General features: G+C 32.8%; 1 protein-coding gene across 2 annotated transcripts in view; it reads right to left on the reverse strand.

The window, feature by feature from the left end:
• The window catches only part of LOC132738572 (octopressin receptor-like), a 122513-nt gene extending 116791 nt beyond the window's left edge, over nucleotides 1-5722 (reverse strand). Inside the window, exons 1-2 of one of the 2 annotated variants that reach the window (XR_009626890.1) lie at nucleotides 5351-5722; nucleotides 2603-4781 (exon numbers count right to left, since the gene is read on the reverse strand). Coding sequence is in view for 1 of the 2 variants with exons in the window: in XM_060726085.1 (XP_060582068.1) it covers nucleotides 3965-4781; nucleotides 5351-5475 (942 nt within the window). In the remaining variant the exon portion in view is untranslated. Of the gene's footprint in view, nucleotides 1-1034; nucleotides 4782-5350 lie in introns of those variants that run through there. The other variant, XM_060726085.1, reaches the window with a different exon arrangement.
• Nucleotides 5723-16187: the final 10465 nt, after the last annotated feature.

Consider the following 16187-nt stretch of genomic DNA (forward strand, 5'->3'; position numbering starts at 1 on the left):
GATGGACGCTTGAAGACTATAACTGTTGGCATACTTAATTATAACCAAATTTAAATCTCATAATCAGTAAAAAATAAACGCTGTAGAAAAAATGACAGTATATAAAAAATCATATCAAAAAGATATAACAAAACTTATTTCCTTTTCTAAACAACCGGCGAAGAGTCGAAGCTGATATCTCACGCAACACTCCAAAGCTTGGGCCGGCTTGGATATGGCATGGTTTTAATGCATGCTACGCACATAACGGAATAAAAGTCATAATATATTGATATTGTCCAAAACTTAGTTTAACCAAATTTTATTGCATTAAATACATGTTTACAAACATATCATACAAATGATGAGTATATATCAAAATGCAAATGGATTGGGCAACAAGTTCTTACAACATTATATTAAGCCCTTCCCAGAAATTAATATTTCAGAAGAAAATACTATTAAGGCAACAATGATTACTTTTAACATGCATATAAACTTTAAAATATGTATTTTATTATTGAACAGTTCATTTATTCATTACAATTCAATGTACAATTTTGATTTTGACGTGCGATCCATCCACAGGTTGCCATCCTGATCTCACTGAAGTTGTTAAAATAGTTGAACTGTAGTTTGTTTTTTTGGGGAATGATTGGTAATGAACATTCGTAAGTTAGATTAGAGCAAATGGGCCAATATAAATGACAAATTTTAGAATAAAAACAAGATGAAAAGTCAAATATTATCAAAACGATGGGTCGTCTAGATAAACTTTTGAACTGATTCGAAAATGACAACGTTATCTTCGTATTCTAAGTTTTCACGACCGAACACGACCGATCAATTACTAGTATGTATCAATGTTTAGTGGATGATAAGATCGGGTTTCTCGAAAGAGTATTATTCGTTGTTCGACGTAACGATTACTTTTGAAAAAGAAATGCTCGGCATTTTCAATCACAATATCACATTGACAAAAAGGGTCTTGGACCATTAATTAAGTTTTCAGGAAAGATACATAAAAACCGGGGAAAACGGAAAAAAGTGCCCTAAACATTTCTAAAGGTACGCGACCTACATGTATTTACAAAAAAGTAAATGAATAAAAATACAACATACATAACATATTTACAAAGTATAACTACAGAATTTATACATTTATTTACATGGTGCATGACATTATGGATGAGAAAATACTTTAAATATTTTGTTGTTTCACTAAACAACTATAGAGAATACAGCAGGAAAATGCATTGCATCGATCAAAATTGTGTAAAAACTGGTTTAGCGCCATTTTTAACTTATCCGCGACATAAGAACGATTAAATTGGTTAAAATATAATTGCCAAATATTTAAAAAAGATTGATCAAATTTACTTTTTTTTGTAAAATGCAACACGTTTTCCAAAACATGGCTATAGTAACAGTTAATATCCTTTATATTGACAAATTGCAGATTGCAGATTTAACATCTTTAATTATTACTTTGAAAGGGACTCCACTGAGGTTTAAAAGCCTAAAAATTTGAATTTCTTACATAAATGAGCTTGGGCACTTTAAACAGAAATATATGCGGCCCACGACATTAGTGGTGGTCCATTGGTCCGAGACCACCTGGTTTTGGCAAGGATCACCTAATTTGACAGGCAACTGGTCCGTTAGACCACTTGAATTTTCCAAATGGCGCAGGGCTCATCTGGGAGAATGGTTATTTGGTCGAAAAACGTGTTCTATAATTGTTGTTTAAAACCATTTCTCCGATGTACAGGTATATGTTCATTCGTCTCATTAGTTCAAAAGATCTTAAGACATCCATAACTTTTTATTAACTCGCTAACAGTGTAGTTAAAAAGTAGAAAATTATTTTAATAATTAAAGTATAAAATTCATTCAAATGTCTCTAGTACTGCATTGAATTTATAACATTGTATCACTATGTGATATCGGATAAACACATGAATAATGGTGCAAACAAAGGCCAAGGAAATGGTGCAAACAAAGGCCAAGGAAAAATTAAATATCTAGTAATCTTTGGCTACTTTTTTAAACGATCAGAGATCATTTTTTTTCTTATTTAAAGTACTTTAAAAGGTTATAAATACTGTGAGGAAGATTACCTCAATTACACATGTATAATGTAGGGATTTTTCTGTTTATCATTAATATTTCATTGTTTCAAAGACAAGAATATAATAACTTAATAGTTTAATTAAAAATTTTAATCTATTATTTAGGAAACAGCAATGAGTATTTGAATAACAGTAAGGAAATAAGTCATTCACAAATGGTTTCACTATTCCTTAACTTGAGTTGCGGAAGAAGTCACTTAACCGAAGTATGAGTACTGTCATGTATTTTTCAGTGAGATAATAAATACTATAGGAATACAATGACTTACTATCTCATCTAAGATTGAAATAGAAAATATACATGTTTTCTTCAGTTGTTATAAATCTAATAAAAAATATGTCTCAGTCACCAATTTTATGTGTAGTTCTTCTAAATGAAGTTTCCATAAAACAAATGAGTAAAAAAAATGGACCACCTGTGTTCAGAATTAACGGAAACCTGAATTTTGGATCCAGTGGTCCGGCATACCACCTGCTGAAAAAGTCGAGACCTGTATTTGCAAAGATAGCAAAGAAATATACTTTGAAATAAATTGAAAATCGTATTTTATGCTTTTCTTAGCCCGATTTGAGTGAAAAGTGTTTAAACGCTTTTTATTTTGCGTCATTTTTTACAATTTGAATAATTATTCTTGAAAACGAAGTGCACGAATGATCTGAAATTTTGCACAAAGATTAGTGGTCTAAACCTACATCAAATTGTTACATTTATCTGGGAAACCATCATGTCAAAAAAACTCAGTGGAGTCTCTTTAAAGCAGGATGGCTCCAGATTCGTGTTGATTTTCATGAAAATTTTGAAAACGTATAAAACAGTAACATATCTCAAGATATTACGCAGTTAATAAAGAAAATAATTTACGCGCACGATCAACGTAAATTATATTAAAGAACCCGGTCAGAATATGCAATATAACCCTTACCGCCTTAGTCACGCGATACATTTGCAAATACCGTAAAAGCAGTCATTAATCGCATACAACATGTAAATTATTACTTGAATATTGAATCTGTTGATTTTTGGCCAGGTTGCACAGGTGAAGGATTATAGTATGGTGAATGTTTGCCGACTTAGTTAAATGTTAATAGTAGGGCATTTTCGTAGCAGTTTCTCAGCATCTACTTATCACAGCCTTTAGATTTTCGGTATACAGCACCAACATATGGTCCCATACTGTGGGATTCAATTTCAGGTCTGTCGCTCATCCACATCCTGTTTGCCGACTTAGTTAAATTTTTAACATTAATGGTTAATGGTAGGAAATTTTCAGGTTGTGATGTTACGAAAATATACTACCATTGACCATTACTGTCGAAAATTTAACTAAGTCAGTTAACAGCCACAGCCCATGTACAAGTTTGCTCAAAACATTTCATCTATATATAATTATCCCTTGAACAAAGCATACACCACGTATATTCTATTTGTATTTTGGACTACTGATAAAAAATTGGAAATAAATAATTTTATTTCCCGCTGCATGATCTTATATATCCGTGTTATATTCTATTCGCTTTTATTTTTGAAATATCAAAATCGCAGACAGGTTCAAATCTATGGTTGTCGAGAAGTATTTCGGGTAAACTTAAGGTAATTAAGGGACGGACTGACAAAGCGGAAACAATAAGCATTCCATTTCTTTCCTGTTATTTTCTAAAGTAACTATTTCTTTAATTATTAAATATTATTATATCAACTTTGAAAATTGTGTACCAAGACTGAAAATAAATTGCATAGTGAAAGTCGAAAAAATACTAAAAAAATCCATACGTGCAGCTATATTGATTAAATCTTTATCATTTGTATTGGTCAGGAGAAAGTCCAACTAGATGGTTTCTTAAGTTTATATGTATTAATTGGATCGTCGGTCTTTTCGTGTGCGACATAACGTTTTATATAGCATCCCTATTTCCTGTTTGAATTGTATGTCAAAGCAGCTGTATATAAAACAGTTTACCATGCTGTTGATAAATACACAGGTCTGTACAAAGTGTAATGCAATATAAACATCTTTACTGAGGTATGAGGAGGACATTTGTATCTGTATTTTAAAGATGCCCGCAGATAGAAATGGAATATAGCTAATACAAAAGGACACAGTCACTAATATAAAAGCTAGTGTTATTTTTCTTATTCTGTTCTTTTTCTGGTGATTGTCATTCGTTGTCTCTGTTTTGATTTGGTTGGCTGAGCAGGTGGCTAAAGTCTCGCTGTTATCTCTTGTCTCAATGTTATCTTGATTATATCCGATTTCTTGCGAATCAATTGTTTTTGTAGATGAAGTCGATTGTTCTTTATGTCTATTCAAAACATTTAGTTTTATATGCTTCAAACCTGTTACACCACTTTTGTGAACATTACCAAAGCTTTCTTTGGCGTGTAATCCTGATGCTGCTTTTAAAATACACGCATACAGAGATACCAAAGCGCATAAAGACACAAACGTTATTAGTGCAATAAATATAAGATGATATAGGACATATTGTGTGGTCCCTTCAACTCTAACGCACCATGTAAATGTTTTATTTTTAAAGGATTGTGTCCTTACCTCGGTGAATGCAACAAATGGACATGAACAAACACAGGCAGATATCGCAGCAATCAAGCAAAGCAGTTTAGCAACTCGATTTTTTATCTGCCATCCATGTGGCCGACATACCTTTCTATACCTGAAATGAAAACAGAAGTAAAGACTTGATATATTAGTAATTAAAGGAAAGCCCAACACGGTGAAATTGAAAATGTTGCAGGCTCGGTTTGATTGAGCCTGTTCATGGACGGTACTGGAATGTGCAAGTTACCGTCTACACCCCCTAGCACCGGTAAAAGCAGATTCAAAATTAAACATGAACTGGTAAAATTTTGAAACATCCGCAGATCTGTTCATATTGCGATTTTCATGAAACCGTCAATGTGCCTCGTTAGTGCCATTCCATGAAAAGCGGCATATGGTCCCCAGGTAAAAAAATGCGTGTGCCCTAAACGATCGAGAAACAACAGGCGAAACTAAATAAATGGAATTTTGAAAGGGGGTCAAAGGTTAAGAAGTCACGTTTAGATCCGAATTTAAGCACATATTCTCAAATTACCTTGTTCAAATTGCTTTCCAAAGCATATGACATTAATTATTTGGAAGATTATTATCAGAGTGTCGGTCAAGAATGGTTTGGCTATAAAATATGTTATGTATAAATGTTTATATTGCCGTCAATGGTATTCTATGATAAAAATTACTTGCCTGTAAACAGCTACTAATAGTAGGGTGAATATAGATCCAGTGAAAATTAAACTCGCCATGAACTCGAAGATTCTACACCTAAAAACGCTGCCATATGTCCATGGATTGATGTACTTGTATATCATCAAAGGTATAAGAACTGTACATGCACTGATATCGTAAATGCTTAGAACTTTGATAAAAATTGCATGGTTTGTTGGCTTTAACCTGAACGCATATACGAAATAACATGCAGATTACCAACAAATCCAACAACCATCAGACAAGACAGAATAACCACAGATGGAATAAAAATTTCCGAGTTATCAGCCATTTTGTTTTATGTAAATCTTTCCGGAATGGCTGAAAAGCAACTCGTTTATGCTCATAACAGCGCAGAAAGAAAGTCCGGTTGTCATAACTCCGCCTCATTTCGGTTTACTATTTAGTGTCTACGCAATCGGAACTGCCTCGGCTATTATCTATAATAACCTCATTGAAAGTAGTTCTACCACGTGGTTTCAGATGTAAACAGAAACAGAGATAATGTAAAACGAATGTATATATTTGACATCCAAAAGAAAAGTCGGTACACTTATGATTGAAAATATCTCTGACAACAATTTGTTATTTAAATATGCCCACTGATGTTCAATTTTAAACAAATCCGACTGAATGTCAACAGGTTGGTTTTTTGTACTTTCGGTTTCTACAACCATAATAATAAATATACAAATAATGTTTTGTTTGCTTTTCATTTGAATCTATAAATTCACTTATTTTAGGTGAAATTTTACTACATATATTGGAAATGAGCTTGTAAACAACTCCCAACATTAAATTACTATTTGTTTACACGTTTAGTGCTTAGCGTAGGTTAGACAGAAATACCGCATCCGTTCCGTGTATTCCGAGGTCCTTATCCTAAGACTGACGGAAAGGGCCGAGTAGTTGCGATTGGTGTCTACGAAGAAACGATTGGCAATTTAGAGTTTTATCGTTCTGTTTTATGATGTCAGTAGGAAGAAATAGGTCAGCGAGTAAACACAATCATGCATACATTGACCTTGAGTCATAAATGACTGACCCTTGAGGTCAAATTGATGAATTTTGCTTATTGTTTTGCTGTAACTGGCCATAAATTTGTTATTCATGAATGGATTATCTTCATATTTAGAAACAACATCCTTAAGGACTAGATCTCTATGAAGATCAAACTAACTTTGTTCTTGACCTTGAAGGTGGAAATATTGAATATTCATTGTTATTTTGCTATGATTGCTTATTAAATCTTTTAATTAGTATAAAGCCAAAATTGGCTTTCCTGTTTCGGCGTCATGACCTAAATTGTGTTGGGGCCATTTATATCCTAGCTCAAGGTAATGAGCGCATGATAATGTTTAGAAAAAAATAAATAAAACTGTCTAAAAATATAGAGCCATCAGTGATCGCATGTGTTTCCTTATCAGAGCCATTTGAATGTCACAAAAATCAGGACGAAATGCACTGTTTATTCAAAGGTCTATAAATCGACCAAAAATATTTTATTTCAAGCGGAAAACCTGTTTAAAATATGCAAATACTTGAGGTACCTATCAATCCTGTGAAGTGTCATTTAAATTGCATTAGTAGTATAAAAGAAGTAGTCTGAACAAATTTTAAAAAAAAAAATAAAGTCATGAAAGGGCCATAACTCGACAAAAATCAACGAACCTTAAGATACTGAAAATATGCAAAACTAGTCTAAATACTGATAATTCCTGTAAAATATGGATGAAATTGCACTAGTAGTTTCTTACAAGTAGTTATGACAAGCCTCTGCGTAGCTGGCAACACAAAAAACAACAACAAAAAACACCTGTTTTTCCAGGGCCATAACTCAATCAAAAATCATTCAAGCGGAAAACCCGTGTAATATGCGCGAGTACTTGAGCTACCAATCATGTTAAAATTGCATTAGTCGTGTAAGAGGACTAGCCTGGACAAACTTAAAAAAAATCATTAAAGGGTCATAACTGTGACAAAAATCATTGAACCTTAAAATACCGATAATATGCACAACTAGACTTGGTACTATTCATTCCTGTAAAGTTTGGATGATTGCACCAGTAGTTTCTGACAAGTAGTCCAGACAAGCTTCTGTGTAGCCTTCAACACAAAAACAAGCTATTTATTCAAGGGCCATAACTCGGTCAAACATCATTCAAGCAAAAAACCGTGTAATATGCACAAGGACATGAGCTACTGATCAATTCTGTAGAGATTCATTGAAATTGCATTAGTGGTTTAAGAGTAATAGTCCGGACAAACTTTAAAAATAAAAATCATTAAAGGGCCTAACTCTTGAAAAAAAATAATTGAAACGGAAAATGTCGACGATATGCACAACTAGACTTGGTACTGATTATTCCTGTAAAATTTGGATGAAATGGCTGGCAAACGACGGAGAAGTGATCCCTATATGTCGAGGCGACACAAAAAGACTGTCCCACTTTTTTTGTTATCAATGGGACGTTAGCCTGGTTGCACAGGTGCAAAACCGGGTTATAGTATGGTGAATGTCTTGTGAGAAAAAATCTGAACAGTTTTCTCAGCAACTACTTATCACAGACTCTTGATTTTTCGTATACAGCATCATCACGCGGTCCCCTTCCCATACCGTGGGATTTAATTTAAGCATGTGGCTCATCCTAAATAGTAGTTAAATTTTCGACATTAATGGTCAATGGAAGGAAATTTTCGTTTTATCAGCAACTACAATCATGAGACTGTGATGTTACTGGATACAGAAGGATCAGATTTCACAGATCATAACCGTATAAATGTCTGAGTGTTTTGTTTTCTAAATAAAACACAGCTTACTGCTAGATATTATCACTTGCTTAAAGAATAAAAGAAAAGAAAACTTCTCAAGTAGGCCTACAGTACACTAAAATCTTAAGGACAGATAAGTTATTGTTACTTTTGGTTTATTTTTGTTACAGTTAGATTTAGTCATCACAGAATTTGTTCGGGGTAATAAAATGAATAACGCATGGGTTTGTGAGTAACAGTAAAAATATCATCCCTTGTAAAAATACTGTTACCTTCGGCTACGCCTAGGGTAACAGTATTTTCCTCGGGATGATATTTTTACTGTTACCCACAAACACATGTGTTTTTTAGGAAATAATATATCCCAAACAGATATTTTATCGCTAAATAAAATCAGTTTGGAGTTCGGATGCGAGGAATTATATCACGAGGGCGTTTCAAGGATATCATGATGACAACAATGTTTACGTTCTTCCTCGTCATCTGTCTGTTTGACGCTTGTGGGGTACTTCTATAAAACTATAACTGTTGTCATACTTATAACCAAATTTAAATATCATAATCCATAAAAAGTAAACGCTGTAGAAAAATGACAGTATATAAAAATCATATCAAAAAGATATAAAAAAAACTTATTTCCTTTTCTAAGCAACCGGCGAAGAGTCAAAGCTGATATCTCACGCCACACTTCAAAGCTTGGGCTTGGCTATGGCATGGTTTTAATGCATGCTACGCACATAACGGAATAAAAGTCATAATATATTGATATAGTCCAAAACTTAGTTTAAACATATTTTATTGCATTAAATACATGTTTACAAACATATCATACAAATAATGAGTATATATAAAAATGCAAATTTATTTGGCAATAAGTTCTTACAACATTATATTAAGCCCTGCCCAGAAATTAACATTACAGAAGAAAATACTATTAAGGCAACAATGATTATTTTTTAACATGCATATAAACCTTAAAATATGTATTTTATTTTTGAACAGTTCATTTATTCATTAAAATTTAATGTACAATTTTGATTTTGATGTGCGATCCATCCACAGGTTGCCATCCTGATCTCACTGTAGTTGTTAAAATAGTTGAACTGTAGTTTGGGTTTTGGGTAATGATTGGTTATTAACATTTGTAAGTTAGATTAGAGCAAATGGGCCAATATAAATGACAAATTTTTGAATAAAAACAAGATGAAAAGTCAATTATTATCAAAACGATGGGTTGTCTTGATAAATGTTTGAACTGATTGAAAATGACAACGTTATCTTCGTATTCTAAGTTTTCACGACCGAGCAATAATGTATCAATGTTTAATGGATGATAAGATCGGGTTTCTCGAAATAGTATTTTTCGTTGTCCGACGTAACGATTACTTTTGAAAAAGAAATGCTCGGCATTTTCAATCACAATATCACATTGACAAAAAGGGACTTCGCGCAAATGGTTATTATATAAATCGTTATTTAAATTACTTATTATTTCTTAAACGTGTATTCAATAATGATAAGTATCTCTGGCCATAAAAATAATGCTTCGGAACCGTTGGTGCTTTAAACAGATTTTTAGTCTAGATTTAAATATGTTGAGTGTCTGAGAGTTTCGTATATTGGAGTCGAGATTAATCTTAGAATTTACCTCATCGGAGACATATATCAGAACCCCCAGAAAGACACGAGACATCTTTTCTATAGAAAGAATAGTTGTCTATTTTTAAACTATTATCGGATACTGAACTATCAAGATGAGTTTCCGTAAAACAAAGTATGTCGAAGTCGAGCCAGTTGTCTTTAATGTATGAATTTTTGTTTCGCACGATTCTAATATTTTGACTGTATATCGATAAACAGGTAATTCGCGATTCACTTTTAGGACCGGCATTACTTTCAACGTCTCCGCTTATTATCAGTAATTGTAACAAGATAGTGCCAATTATAAAACTTAGCCAGTGTAAGTCAAAAATAGAATCACAACCTTGAAAGTTTCAAAAGCTGAATGATTTCTCGTCCGTCACATACTGATCTGTACAAACAGGTAATTACAATCATAAAAACATATAATAAAGTTATTTGCTTAAAGTTGCCTAAAATAGATTTTAAAATATATAATTTACACATATTCATAGTGCCCTGTAAACCGTTATAAAACAATTTTATCGCCACCCGCCATGCCTTTAAACTATTACCTATTTGGGTAACACATACATACAACAATAAATATGACGAGTGGCGACAGAAATATTATATAAACATTAACGACAGTTAACATACATGGATTGGAAAATATGGCAACCTGTAGAATCAAAGCACAGAAGGTGCTGAATTTGTTTGGGTCTCAGAATGTCAGAAAGGTGAAGGTTGTATGATTATAAACCAATTTCTTTGTAAAGTGTCACTAATGCTGTTTCGAGTGTTATAACTATAGTAAATTGGCTATAAGACTAAATTCAATTCAATGTTTATTTTGCTTAAACAATTAAAAAAAGTTGCCTAAACTGGGATTTGAACTCCAGACCTCTCGCTTCCAAACCACGGGGAGTTATAATATAACAGCCTGAAGAATACCATATTATTCTAAATTTCTAAGAGTTTGTAACCCTTATTAATTTCGATAGATTTTGTTCACGGTAAACATGTTGTTTAACACTGAAGTGAATAATCATGGAGCTGAATGTATATCTACAAAAATAAGACAATATTAGAAATCTTCGACCAATCGGGAACTATTTTTTCGTTACGAAAATTAATGCGCCTGTCATTTGACAATCTTTACGCAGTGATTTCCCCTTAATGTTTCGGCGTTAATGTACATATGAAGGGAAGTAACCTCTTCGAGAAGTTTGGACTACTTTCGGCATTTGCAAATAAGAACATCTGGTTCTGAAATTTCGCTACCATTATTTGACTGGTATGACGACCCAAACAAATAAAAATGAATCGCAAAATAAAAAAAATATTTTAAAAAGTAACAAGTTAAAAGTGTGGTTATCATATATAACTACCATAGCGATATCTGTAATATAATGGGTAAGAAAAGCGACTCGTATTAAATGAGATAAAGCATGCTTTACTATGTAAAAACACAAACTTACTGTTATATGACCAATGATTAAGTTTTCAGAAGAGATACATCAAAACCGGTGAAAAACGTGCCCTAAACATGTCTAAAGGTACGCGACCTTCATATACTTAATAATCTATGAAATTAAAAAGAAAATGAATAAAAATACAACATACATAACATATTTACAAAGTATAACTACAGAATTTATACATTTATTTACATGGGATGAGAAAATACTTTAATTCTTTTGTTGTTACACTAAAATAAGCAATAGGGATTGAATACAGTAGTAGAAATGAATTGCATCAACCAAAATTGTGTAAAAGCTGTGACAATATACTGGTTTAGCGCCATTTTTCTAACTTTTTCCGCGACATAAGAACGATGAACTTTGTTAAAATATAATTGCCAAATATTTTAAAAAGATTGATCAAATTTACATTTTTTTTGTAAATGCAACACGTTTTCCAAAACTTGGCTGTAGTAACAGTTTATATACTTTATATTGACAAATTTGCAGATTTAACATCTTTGATTATTTCTTTTAAAGCAGCATGGCTCCAGATTCGTGTTAATTTTCATGAAAATTTTGAAAATGTATTTAAGAGTAAAATATCGTAAGATATTGCGCAGGTAAACAAAGAAAATAGTTTACGCATTGCAAACGACACGTACGATCCACGTAAATTATATAAAAGAATCAGATCAGAATATGCAATATAGCCCCTACCGCCTTAGTCACGCAGTAGAAATAAGGTGATACATTTGTAAATACCGTAAAATCAGTTATTAATCGCATACAACATGTAAATTATTACTTGAATATTGAATCTGTTGATTTTTGGCCAGGTTGCACAGGTGAAGGGTTAAAGTATGGTGAATGTTTGCCGACTTAGTTAAATTTTCGACATTATGTTTAATGGTAGGAAATTTTCGTAACAGTTTGTCAGCAACTACTTATAACAGCCTTTAGATTTTCGGTCTACAGCATCAACATATGGTCCCATACTGTGGGATTCAATTTCAGGTCTGTCGCTCATCCACTTCCTGTTTGCCGACTTAGTTAAATATTTAACATTAATGGTAGGAAATTTTCGTAACAGTTTTCTCAGCAACTACTTATCACAGCATTTTAATATTTTGTATACAGTATCAACACGTGATCCAATACCGCGGGATTCAATTTCAGGTCTGTCGCTCAGCCACTTCCTGTTTGCCGATTTAGTTTAATTTTCGATATTAGAGGTCAATGGAAGGAAATTTTCGTTTTATCAGCAACTACAATCATGAGGTTGTGATGTTACGAAAATATACTACCATTGACCATTACTGTCGAACATTTTACTAAGTCAGTAAACAGCCACAGCCCATGTACAAGTTTGCTCAAAACATTTCATCTATATATAATTATATAATCCTTTGAACAAAGCATACACCACGTAAGTTCTATTTGTATTTTGGACTACTGATAAAAAAATGGAAATAAATAATTTTATTTCCCGCTGCAACGATCTTGTATATCCGTGTTATATTCTATTTCGCTTTTACTTTTCAAAATCGCAGACAGGTTCAAATCTGTGGTTGTCTAGAAGTATTTCGGGTAAACTTAAGGGAATTAAGGGACGGACTGACAAAGCGGAAACAATAAGCATTCCATTTCTTTCCTGTTATTTTCTAAAGTAACTATTTTCTTAAAAATTATTAAATATTATTATATCAACTTTGAAAGTTTGTAAGAAGACTTATTAATTACATAGTGAAAGTATACTAAAAAAAATACGTGCAGCTATATTGAATTAAATCAACTTTGAAAAACTAGAGGGTTTTTTTGTAAGTTTAAATTGGATCGTCGGTCTTTTCTGACATAAATTAGAACATCCCTATTTCCTGTTTGAATTGTATGTCAAAAGCAGCTGTATATATAAACAGTTTACCATGCTGTTGATGAAATACACAGGTCTGTACAAAGTGTAATGCAATATAAACATCTTTACTGAGGTATGAGGAGGACATTTGTATCTGTATTAGAAAGATGCCCACAGATAGAAATGGAATATAGCTAATACAAAAGAACAATGTCACTAATACAAAAGCCAGTGTTATTTGTCTTATTCTCTTCCTTCTATGTTGATTGTCATTCGTTGTCTCTGTTTTGATTTGGTTGGATGAGCATGTGGCTAAAGTCTCGCTGTTATCTCTTGTCTTGCCGTCAATGTTATCTGAATTATATCCGACGTCTGGCGAATCAATTATCTTTGTACATGAAGTCGATAGTTCTTTATGTCTATTTAAAACATTTAATTTTATATGCTTCAAACCTGTTACACCACTTTTGTTAACATCACCAAAGCTTTCTTTGGCGTGTATTATTGATCGCTGCTTTTTAAAATGCATGCATACAGAGTATACCAAAGCGCAAAAGACACAACAGCCATCAGTGCCATAATATAACAATGATAAAGGGCATTATTGTATGGTCCCTCCAACTGTAAGCCACAACTGTAAATGTTTTTATTTTCCACGGATTGTGGGTCTTACCTCGCTGAATGCTCAAGCTACCATGCGACATGAACACAACACAGGCAAACTACTGCAGCAATACAGCAACAGCATTTAGCAACTCGGTTTTTTCTAATCTCCACCATGTGGCCGACATACCTTTCTATACTGAAATGAAAACAGAAATAAAGACACTGATATATTAGTATAAACAAAGGAGAAAAGAAAGCCCAACACGTCGAAATTGAACATGTTGCAGAAGCTCCGTTTGATTGAGCTGTCAGACCGGTCACTCTGGAAGTGCCACAGTTACGTCCACACTCCCTACGCCTCTACCACATCTAACACTGCTGGTAAAATTGAAAAATCCAGATCATCTTTTCTAACACTAATATAAATTTTCAGAATTTTCTCATGGAAACGGTTCATGCGGAACCATAAAACAAGCACTTTTAAAATGATATTGATTACATACGCCTCCATCTCAACAAAAATTAATGATATAAACAACAATATTGTCTACCCTGTTCTAACTGAATTTAGATTAAATACCAGGCTTGTCAATAAAAATCGTGCCACTGCAGTTATTTGTCGTGAAGTTATTAATAAAAACAAATGAATTATGTAATCACTTGAAAGGGAAAATTGTTTTCTCAAATAAAAAACAAAAGAAACAAAGCCGAGGTAACCCGGCGTGTCCGTGAATAAAGAATGGTCATTATTACCTTTTAGTAACGTAATACCGGGGCGCACGAAAAAAGAATTGGGGGTTAGTTTCATTCCTGTAATTGTATTAAATTGGGTTGTTTGCTTGTAAAAGTGGGCATTTTGTTTATAGAAATTTGTTTTACTGTAATTATAGATGGATTTGATTGATTGCAAATGAAATTTTTATTTTTTTGTTCTTATGCACCGTCCCAATGTAAACATAATTCCACCAGTGCACGAATATATTGACAAACCCAACCGGTATTACGGGCCTGACGTCTGCCTGACCGGTTTTGTCATAGTCTACCGCTCTCGCCCCTCTAAGAGCGTTGTGCAATTTAAAAACAGAATTTAAAAACCACCTTTGTTGACCTGAACTTGTCCCGCTTGCCCTTTTAATTTTTTTTGTAGGTATCTGTTGGAAAGTTTTTACCAATATTTGCAACAAAATTTAATGATCGTTCCGTATTCCAAACGTTTAGGCGACTGGATTTTCAACCTATAATTAAACAGATTGGGCGACCAACATTAACATAAATGATTTGTTTTCGGACCGTTACAATAGGGGCAAAATTTGACGTCAAAGCTTTTTAAATCCAGTTAAAGGAATACGTAGAACAAAACTTTCCCTGCAGTTTTCCGTTTATAATTTAGTTGTTTAAAAATAATACCGGTGATGCAATCCAAAAGTAATTTGAACTAATCCAATTTTTGTCGTGCGCCGGTATTAACGTTACCAAGGTAACTGTACTGGCGAAATTCGATTTCACGACATGCCGGTTACAAGTTTTTTTCTTTTGTTTTCTTATTTGAGACAGATTTCCCCTTCAAGTGATATTATTATTCAAATGTTATTCTAATCCATAACTCTCACGACAATAACTGCAGTGCACGAATTTTTGGGGACAACCCTCGTAAATGATGTACCTAATGATGAAATAACAATTTGTTATAAAAAATGATGCATTATTTTTGAAACACTTTTAATAGAATTACGAAGGACAGTCAATATCATGATGCAAGTTTTGTCCAAAAAAAAAAAGAAATCTAAAGTTAGAATCTGAAATATTAAATAAAATTCAGTCTTTAGAGAATGAGTTAAATAATGAAAAACTCAGATGAATTATTTACCCAATTAAAACAACAATGGAACTCCTTAGAGAAGAAAAACTAAAGGACATATATTGAGATCAAAAAGTAAATGGATTGAGGAAGGAGAAAAACCCTCTAATTTTTTTTGTAATCTGGAGAAAAAGCACAATTATCTAAATAAAAACGTATTTCAAAACTGGAGAGAAAATGGTGAAGTTATAAAAGTAAAAATACCACCATGAAATATTACAAGAAATGTATGACTTTTATGAAAAACTGTATATAAAAATCATGATAATGAAAATTTAGATTTAAATATGTACTTGCAAAGTGATAATAATCCTACCCTTAATCATTTCGAGACAAATTCAATTGAAGGCAAGCTAACATTTAAGGAAGCAGGTTTAACCTTTACAATCTAATGAAAATGATAAAAGTCCAGGCAGTGATGGTTTCTCTTCAAACTTCTTCAAAGTATTTTGGAAACAAAACTAGGACACTTTATTGTACGTTCCCTTAATTATGCTTCGATACTGGTCTTATGTCCATAACTCAAAGACCAGGGAATTATAACCTGCATACCAAAGGAAAATAAACCACGTCATCTCTTAAAAAATTGGAGACCCATAACTCTATTAAATATAGTGTATAAAATTGCATTTCAGGTTTTCA

The sequence above is a fragment of the Ruditapes philippinarum genome, unplaced genomic scaffold, assembly GCF_026571515.1.
Source record: "Ruditapes philippinarum isolate M1 unplaced genomic scaffold, ASM2657151v2 ctg298_1_1_1_1, whole genome shotgun sequence".
Taxonomy (NCBI): Eukaryota; Metazoa; Mollusca; class Bivalvia; order Venerida; family Veneridae; genus Ruditapes; species Ruditapes philippinarum.